Genomic DNA, 9,855 nt, shown 5'->3' on the forward strand with positions numbered 1-9,855 from the left:
TGATCCACGCAAAAACAACGTCAACGGAAAATGTGTCAAGGTTAAATTCCATAATAAATAAACAAGGCCATTATCATTATTTGATCAGACAGCAGGATTTAAAATATATATTCAGTTATTATTCTGAATAATATCCGTCCATCCGTTTCCTGCGCCACTTATCCTCACAATGGTCGCGGGAGTGCTGGAGCCTATCCTAGTTATCTTCGGGTAGGAGGCCGCACTCAAAATCACACCTAGGGGCAGTTTGGAGTGTCCAATTAATGTTGCATGTTTTTGGGATGTGGGAGGAAACTGGAGTGCTTGGAGGAAACCTACGCAGGGACGGGGGGGAGAACATGCAAACTCCACACAGGCGGGTCTGGGATTGAACCTGGGACCTCAGAACTGTGAGGGCAACGCTTTTACCAGCTGAGCCACCGTGTCACCTACTGAGAATATGTTCAAATTATTTTTGACACTGTCTTCTAAAGGCTAGTGAAATTTAACAACACCTAAGGGTTTCATTCTTTTTACTTTGTGAAATTTCTTACTTTTAATGAAGTGTTATTCATGAACCAGTCCAATGGATCTGTTCACAAAGTGGTCATTCGATTTTTTTCCTCAATGAAATTATTCAATTATGCTTCTGATGTTTTACTTTACTTTATTTACTTTAGTGCTTCCCCTCACTTCCAAAGATACCAAAAACATGACTCAAAACTGTCACTTTGTCCAATCATTCATGTTCCCCAGTCTACAACGTGCATGATTAACAAATGCACGCATATCCTGTAGAACTAAGAAATACTGACTTTCATATTTCATTTCCAAATTTTCAAGTGATGTTCCTATTTTTGTGTTTGGCTGTCTGCACATGGCGACCACAGAGAATATAACCAGTTGATGGCTACTTTCTCTTCTTTCTTCCTTCTGTCAAGTAGGCTCCAGCACTACCCGCGACCCTCATGAGGATAAGCGGAAAAGAAAATGTATATGGTATATTATGTATATATTTATAATATATAATATACATATATGTAATATCCATCCATTATAATATATAATATGGAATATATAAATATATATATATAAATATTCTCTCTCTCTCTCTCTCTCTCTCTCTATATATATATATATATATATATATATATATATATATATATATATATATCATATATATTATATATCATATTACAGAATTTAGCCATTGCATTAGCCAATTAAAAGGTTCCACAAAACAAATACAAAAGCAGCTTTTCGTCAGGGTTAATGACTTTATTTTGTCACATCAATAGCACGGTTAGTGTCTCGCTGCTGTCGACCACAGCAACTGTGGAAATCTGAGTGGAGATGAGGTGATGTCGACTGACAACAATTAAAAAAAAAAAAAAACAAGATACTGCGTCACATTGTATATGTTAGCACATCCCAGCTGTGTGTAAAAAAAAAGCAAGACAAAAATGTGATTTGAAGGAAGAAAAAAAAACAGACACTAGCAACGTCATGCTAGATTTCAAGTAGACAAATCAGTGCATAATACGCTATTACACAGGTGTCAAACTCAAGGCCCGGGTGGCTGATCCCGCCCGCCACATCGTTTTATGTGGCCAGCAGAAACGAATCACGTGTATCAACTCCCGTGATCCTTCCTAAAATCTGTACCGAAATTTTGAATGGTCATATGTAATAAATAATGTTTGTGTCAAATGTGTCAAAGGCGATGTTCAGAGCTGTGGAAACTATAGAGGAATAAAGATGATGAGCCACACAATGAAGTTATGGGAAAGAGTAGTGGAGGCTAGACTCAGGACAGAAGTAAGTATCTGCGAGCAACAGTATGGTTTCATGCCGAGAAAGAGTACCACAGATGCATTATTTGCCTTGAGGATGCTCGTGGAAAAGTACAGAGAAGGTCAGAAGGAGCTACATTGTGTCTTTGTGGATCTAGAGAAAGCCTATGACAGAGTACCAAGAGAGGAACTGTGGTACTGCATGCGTAAGTCTGGTGTGGCAGAGAAGTATGTTAAAATAGTACAGGACATGTATGATGGCAGCAGAACAATGGTGAGGTGTGCCTTAGGTGTGACAGAGGAATTTAAGGTGGAGGTGGGAATGCATCAGGGATCAGCTCTGAGCCCCTTCCTGTTTGCAGTGGTAATGGAAAGGCTGACAGATGAGGTTAGACTGGAATCCCCTTGGACCATGATGTTCGCAGATGATATTGTGATCTGCAGTGAAAGCAGGGAGCAGGCGGAGGAACAATTAGAAAGATGGAGGCACGCACTGGAAAGGAGAGGAGTGAGGATTAGCTGAAGTAAAACAGAATATATGTGCGTGAATGTGAGGGGCAGAGGAGGAAGAGTGAAGAGATATAGTGAGGGTGGACGACTTCAAATACTTGGGGTCAACAATACAGAGCAATGGAGAGTGTGGTAAGGAAGTGAAGAAACGGGTCCAAGCAAGGTGGAACAGCTGGCGGAAGGTGTCTGGTGTGTTATGTGACAGACGAGTCTCTGCCAGGATGAAGGGCAAAGTTTATAAAACAGTGGTGAAGCCAGTCATGATGTACCGATCAGAGACGGTGGCAATGAAGTGACAACAGGAAGCAGAACTGGAAGTGGCAGCAACAAAGATGTTGAGGTTCTTGCTCGGAGTGAGCAGGTTGGATAGGATTAAAAATAGGCTCGTTAGAGCGACAGCCAAAGTTGGATGTTTTGGAGACAAGGTGAGAGAGAGCAGACTTCGATGGTTTGGACATGTCCAGAGGCGAGAGAGCGCCTACATTGGTAGAAGGGTGCCGAGGATGGAGCTGCCAGGCAAAAGAGCGAGAGGAAGACCAAAGAGAAGTTTGATGGATGTTGTGAGGAAGGACATGAGGACAGTGGGTGTTAGAGAGGAGGATGCACGAGATAGGCTGAGATGGAAAAAGATGACACGCCGTGGCGACCCCTAACGGGACAAGCCGAAAGGAAAAGAAAGAAGAAGCATTTTTATTGGTGTTACCAATCGCCCTTGTTTTTGTTTTTACAATATCTTAATCCCTGACTTCTCATTCCAGAATTGATTAATCATCTCCAGTTGTTGATTCACGGCCCTCTCAGGGAAATCGCGACTCCGGTTTGGCCCATGACAAAAAAATGAGTTTGACACCAATGCCGCTATCAGAAAGCGCTAAACACACACAAACCATCAGAGTTGCGGAAAAGCACCAATTCGTGACGACGGTTCTGTGGTCTAAAGCGTGTACTTTGTACTGTATTTTTCATTAGTGCACAAAAGACACATAGCGTTAGCTTCTTTATTGCTGTGGCGATCACATCCAAGCGTGTGCGACGTCTACTGCAGTATGCGCAACGGGTCCAGTCGTTCCTCATGCAGATTGAGTCGGAAAATGTATTTTCATTTTTGCATCATTCCACATCACTTGTCTTGAAATACACAGAGCATGTGACAAACTATGTACTTCAAGAGCAACTGACGTATGAGCAGATTATTGCAATAAATAGCTCTCATGATACGAAACGTGATTGGCAGAACTCAAATCTGTTTAATTTCACGTACGCTGTTATTGGGTGATCTGAAACGTGGACTTAAATACAAATGCATTATTATAATGAAGATTGGTTGAAAGTACACAATCGTTAAGGAGAAGGAACTAGGGAGTGAGACCTCGGCTGATTTATGTTCTACATCAGCAAACGTTTTGAAAACCCGTTTGACTAAACGAAACCGCAACAACTAAAAGTTACAGTTGAAGTATGAAATACTTGAAAGATAACACTTTATTATCTGTCAATGAATATTTTAGTTTCATCAGGAAGAGAGTGTTTTGGTACCGTTTTGTAAAAGTAAGAAGAAGAACCCAAGTGGTTTAGAAAAGAGGCTACATCCTGGAAGGCAGCATTTCATGTAAACGTATTTCTTACTTAGAAAATTAACCTTCTTAAACGTCGCCATAATTCTAACGAGCTTTAAATTGCTTGTAAGTTTCCTGAAAAAGGAAGTCAGTTTTTTAGCAAGAGAGAGCTCCAACTCTTATTAATTTGAATGAAAAAAAAATAATGCTGTTTTATTTCAGTATGCCTGTTCATTGTGATTATAGCCGTGTAGTCATTTGGAAATATTCATCACTCCCACCAATTGCAAAAAGAACATTTTCTACACATTTTCTGTGTACTGGTTATACAGGACACTTCATTAGGTACACCTGCACACCATAAAGCATGGGGGAGCGCGTTTAATTTCTGTAGTGAAAGGAGGGGCCAAGCTGTTCATGAATAACGTAAAAATATGTAGAAATTGTTCGCAAAATACTTTACCCTAAAATAATAATGAAAAAATATTTATTTAAAATTTTAATTTTGTTTTTAACCAAATAACTAATGTTATTTGTGTTGTATTATTTACAATAAATCAAGTTACCATTTTCTAAATGTGAAAACTAAATAGATAAATAAACGAATAAATAAATAGATAACTAAATAAATAAATAGCGGCACGGTGGGTCAGCTGGTAAAGCGCTGGCCTCACACTTCTGAGGACAGGGGTTCAATCCCGGCCCCGCCTTTGTGGAGTTTGTATGTTTTCCCCGTGCCTTTGTGGGTTTTCTCCGTGCACTCCGGTTTCCTCCCACATCCCAAAAACATACAACATTAATTGGAGACTCTAAATTGCCCCTAGGTGTGATTGTGAGTGCGACTGTTTGTCTCGATGTGCCCTGCGATTGGCTGGGAACGAGTTCAGGGTGTACGCCGCCTCCTGCCTGTTGACAGTTGGGATATGCTCTAGCAATTCCCGCGACCCTCATGAGGATAAGCGGCTAAGGAAATGGATGGATGGATAAATAAAAATATAAATAGTGGCGGAATGGTGGTCTCAGCTGGTAAAGTGTTGTCCTCACAGTTCTGAGGACCCGGGTTCAATACCGGCCCCACCCGTGTGGAGTTTGCGTGTTCTCCCCGTGCCTGCGTGGGTTTTCTCCGGCACTCCGGTTTCCTCCAACATCCCAAAAACATGCAACAATAATTGGACAGTCTATATTGCCCCTAGGTGTGATTGTGAGTGCGGCTGTTTGTCTCCATGTGCCCTGCAATTGGCTGGAAACCAGTTCGGTTTTACCCCGCCTCCTGCTCGTTGACAGCTGGGATAGGCTCCAGCACTTCCTGCGACCCTTGTGAGGATAAGCGGCTAAGAAAATGGATGGATGGCTAAATAAATTCATTTCAATTCAATTCATCCATTTTAGTTTGAAAAAGACTAAACAATATAAACAACTCTTGATAATGTGCAGTAAGTGCTCGGCGAGCCAGATTAAAGAATAGTATGTGGCCCGTGGACCACATTTTGCCCAACCATGCTTTAATAATACCCAATACAAGATCTGCCTGGATGACTCATAAAAAACATGATGTTCATCTTGAGATGTATTCATGAACCCATCATACGAGCATTTTAAATATTGCGCAGGTGTACCTAATGTTGTGGCCGGTGGGCGCCGTTCACCTGGACCTTCTTACACAGCCCGCTCTCTGCTGTCCACAATTTGGACCATCTGTTTGCGGGCGTGGGAGATGACTGGGGTGAGGGGGACTATGGGGGTGCTGGGTGTCGTGGCACTAGCGGGGGTTGCAGCACCGGCTGCAGCAGGTGTGGAGGCGGTGGGCGTTGAGGCCGCGGGGGTAATGGAACCAGGGGTCCCGCTCGGGGTTGCACGGGGAGTGGTACCGGGTGTAGCGGGGATGATAACGACCGGGGCAAGACTCGGACTCTCTGATCCGGCCCGGGACTCCGGACGTGGAATCGGTGCGACAAAACGAGCCTCCCTGATGCGGTAGGGGCTTCTGTAGGTGGAGATGGGGGACAGCTCAGACCCCCAGCCGAGATAGCTCCCACTCGACGGAGAAGGTGCATCGACACTGAAATATGAGGTCGAGTCTAACGGGGTGGCTGATTTCTTTTCCGGGGAGCTGATCAGGAGAGGGGAGCGACGTTCAGGTGACCAGGCGGGGGTCTTGATGTCCAAAGAACCTGCAGAGGACGACTTCTCGGTCAGGGTGGCGGACTTGCTGTCGACGTGGTGGAGGCTTCTCGGTTGGGCGGGTGATGAAAGTGACGGTGAGCCGTACACAGCGCTCTGAAACTCTTCATCACCTTTAAAAAGGACAAAGAAATGTGCACGATTGATAAAATGATAAATAGAGTAGCACATTGGTTCTCTCACTGGGGCTTGGTGAGGAGGGGGATAATGGATTTTTTTTTTTGGGGGGGGGGGGGGCAATTACTCAGTTAGTTGGTGAAATAGCTACAGGGTAATCTATTCCAAAAAGATTCCATAGTGACTTCAGTTTTGCCACATTTAAAGGGAATGATAGAAATCACTTTTATTGGCGGCGACTGAAGTCGGCCACTCTCAGATCCGCCGGCCTGCGCTTGTCTGCGAAATTAGAAACAGCGGCCTAACCCGCCAAATTTGAGCTGCGCGACACGCAGGATTTGCACCATTCATAAAAAATAGAGCTCTGAGTATTTCGATGTGTGTGTCTTAAACCTACAAACCTTTCTCCTCTGTCTGCGGAGCACTGAAATCCTCTGTGAGCTCTTCAAGAATAGCCTCGTGCACCGGAATGATCTCTGGAACCAGTCTAATGTCGTGGATTGTTGTGGGAGGAGCTTTCCTCACAGGTCTGGCTATGACATTGGTGAGAACTGGCTTTGGCGGGGGGACCTGCTCTCTCTCTTCCCTCTGGAGGGGGGCAAACTAAACATTATTATACTGTGCAGTATTTGAAAAATCAGCATTTTGTATACTTTTGTGTCAGGTGTACTCAATGAGGTGGGCTGTGAGTGCACAATGTCTTTGAATGGGAAACTGCTGTCCCTGGTGGGCCCAATGAGAAATGATGCATTACCTGAGGAGCTGGGGCCACCTGAGGTGGGGGCGGCTGAGGAGCTGGTTGGAGCACCTGAGGAACCTGCGGTGGAATACGTGGGCCCTGATGAGGGGAAGAAAAAGAACAAGAATGGCAGTCGATACACCACAAATGAAGCGATTGTTTGTGTGTTATAGGATTCAAGATTAGGGAGCACACGGATTGGACCATTTTCATTATGGGATGGGGGTTGGGTTTCATTGTTTCAAGATTTTTTTTCTATCCGATTTTCACATTGGAATCATTTTAAACAGATTCTTTGCTGGCCAACGCCCAGAAATCAATTATATAATTTTTGCCCAATTCTGCCATCTAATAAATCGATCACGAAGTGACAGCGGGAAGAAGATGAAATCGTGACAAGTACGCTACATAGGGACCTACTGAAAAGAAAAAAAAGTAATGACAAAAAAGTCATAGTTTTTGACAATTGTGTTCTCTTTTTAGAAGAAAGTCATCAATGTGCAAGAATAAAGTCTTTAGATGATAAAATTATCATACTTTAACAAGAATAAAGACAGATTATAGAACATAAGAGTTATAATTTAACGAGGTTAAGGTTGTGATATTATGAGAAAAGTTACAAGTTTACAAAAATAAAATACAAAATGTACAACTTTTTTATAAATAATGATGTGAGATTGCAAAAAAAAAAGAGCTGCAACAATTGCAACGTCTTTTTCTTGTGACATGACGAGTTTATTGTTCGACATTATTCTAAAATGAAAACAGAAAATGGAACAAATCTGTCTCGACCTTTTGACTTTGGGCCAGTTTTACCCCCTCATCTTCCCTGTTCAGATTGTTGTGATCAGGCCTAGTATAAAAACATGACTCAACTTGAGTACTTCAGCCACGTGACACAACAACAAACCTGCGCTATGCGCCGACGTTCGTTTCCGTAATGAAGCTCTTCACACAGGCCCATGAGTCCGGCGAGACCGCCTTCTCCGTAGACCGACCAGATCTTGGGCACGTCCCCCGTCTTCAGGGCCAAACGAATCAGCAGCCAGTGATGATGCCTCCAGCCTTCCCACTGGGGTGGGAGGTCCATAAGGGTGCCGCCTCCTGATTAGATTAATCATGAGAGCCACGGTGATCAATCGTTGAATTGTGACGGTATACGATCGATCGGTTAACTGAAAGACCAAACATACCGGACAAAGTCGCATGGCGATGAAAAGTAGGCGTGACTTTCTCCTCCAACGAGAGTATAGACCCACTCTCCAAGCAGGCGCCACTGATCCCTCTACGGCGGATACTCTGGAAGATCTCAAAGGATTTGGGGTGGAGGAAACGATAGTACAGCACCAACGAGATCACACCTGCAGACATAAAAAAGAAACGTGGACGTAAGGTCTGTGAAGCTCGGCGCTAAACCGCAAGGAAAGAAATGAAACTACTGACAGGCACTTAGCTCGCCTCACCGATAAGGAAGCTGCAGAGGACCGCGGTCGGGATGGCCACCGTGTCCCATGACACCATGCTGAACAACCAGGACGAGGCCAGCAGGAGGAAAATGTTCTCTAAAAACATGACCTGAACACGACACAGCGAGCCTCAGAACTGTGATGAAGATCTGTTTGCTACTAAGCATGAAAGCTTTGGCTAATAAAGAAGCGGCACAGAGGTTACGGATCACTAGTGGACTCCACCCCCGTGCTGCCACTATGATGAACAACGTTGATTAATTAACACACATTAAACATAACAGACACAAACAACATAATCCCGTACCAAGTAGAAGCCAGCCATGCGGAAGCGCGACGGACCGTACTTCACGTTGAGGAAGAAGAAGATGTGAATGGCCCCGAGAATCAGATTGAAGAGTCTCCATCGACTAGTTGAACGGATGATGTCAGTTTGCTGGGACACCATCCAAAATGTGGTCCCCAACCAGTGCACACCTCATGCATGAAACACACAAACACTTCATGAACAAAGTCAAGACTTCATTACAGACTGTTATAAGTGCAAAGATTCCTTTTTCCCGAGGCCACTATGCTAAGCTATGCCATATTACAGTAGACTTACTGCACACTTTTATGATATGAAATAGGCCCCTGTAAGGCCACACATATTTCACATCAGAAACCGCCACCGGCTAGAACGTAGAATATCATTTCTTTCCCATGTACTTTATTATTAAATGCTATGATATCCACAACATTATATTTACTGAAAAGTACTATATTATGCTGTGCTAAAATCTATGGATGTACTATGCAGTATTATACTATGCTGTGTAATTTTCTCCTATATTATAACATGCTATGTTATGACAGCTAGATAGATAGATAGATAGATAGATAGATAGATAGATAGATAGATAGATAGATAGATAGATAGATAGATAGATAGATAGATAGATAGATAGATAGATAGATAGATAGATAGATAGATAGATAGATAGAGATAGATAGATAGATAGATAGATAGATAGATAGATAGATAGATAGATAGATAGATAGATAGATAGATAGATAGATAGATAGATAGATAGATAGATAGATAGATAGATAGATAGATAGATAGATAGATAGATAGATAGATAGATGCTAGTAATTAATGGCCTCTTCAGGGTGTCGTTTGCCTTTCTCCCGAGGTTAGCTGGGATAGGTTCCAGCAGTTCTGTGACGCTTGTGAGGATGAGTGGCTTGGAAAGTGAATGGGTGGATAGTATTCGATGCTATGCTATGAAAAATTGTTGTAGAATATGACGTATTTCTGATCTCTGGCAAGTCCTAACGATATTGTTTATACGTTGAGACCATCAGAGCACACCACCTTGATACAGACTCACCTATAACGCCAAGAACCCAGTGCTTGAAGACCCGCGTGAAAAGCATGAGGACGCCGAATCGAGACCCCAACATGCAGACCTGCGCACACAAACAAGTGTAGTACAATGCACAAGTACATCTTAAATTGGTGAGTAGCACCT

The 9,855-nt window shown here is 43.1% G+C and overlaps 1 protein-coding gene across 1 annotated transcript in view; it reads right to left on the minus strand.

The window, feature by feature from the left end:
• Positions 1-2,234: 2,234 nt before the first annotated feature.
• xkr5b (XK related 5b) overlaps positions 2,235-9,855 on the minus strand; it is an 8,741-nt gene continuing 1,120 nt past the window's right edge. The window contains exons 4-11 of the mRNA XM_061814353.1: positions 9,715-9,793; positions 8,649-8,818; positions 8,339-8,450; positions 8,069-8,236; positions 7,786-7,979; positions 6,891-6,974; positions 6,538-6,724; positions 2,235-6,132 (exon numbers count right to left, since the gene is read on the minus strand). Of these exons, the coding sequence (XP_061670337.1) occupies positions 5,495-6,132; positions 6,538-6,724; positions 6,891-6,974; positions 7,786-7,979; positions 8,069-8,236; positions 8,339-8,450; positions 8,649-8,818; positions 9,715-9,793 (1,632 nt within the window). The 3' untranslated portion in view covers positions 2,235-5,494. The remainder of the gene's footprint in view (positions 6,133-6,537; positions 6,725-6,890; positions 6,975-7,785; positions 7,980-8,068; positions 8,237-8,338; positions 8,451-8,648; positions 8,819-9,714; positions 9,794-9,855) is intronic.

Source organism: Syngnathoides biaculeatus, chromosome 3, assembly GCF_019802595.1.
Source record: "Syngnathoides biaculeatus isolate LvHL_M chromosome 3, ASM1980259v1, whole genome shotgun sequence".
NCBI lineage: Eukaryota > Metazoa > Chordata > Actinopteri > Syngnathiformes > Syngnathidae > Syngnathoides > Syngnathoides biaculeatus.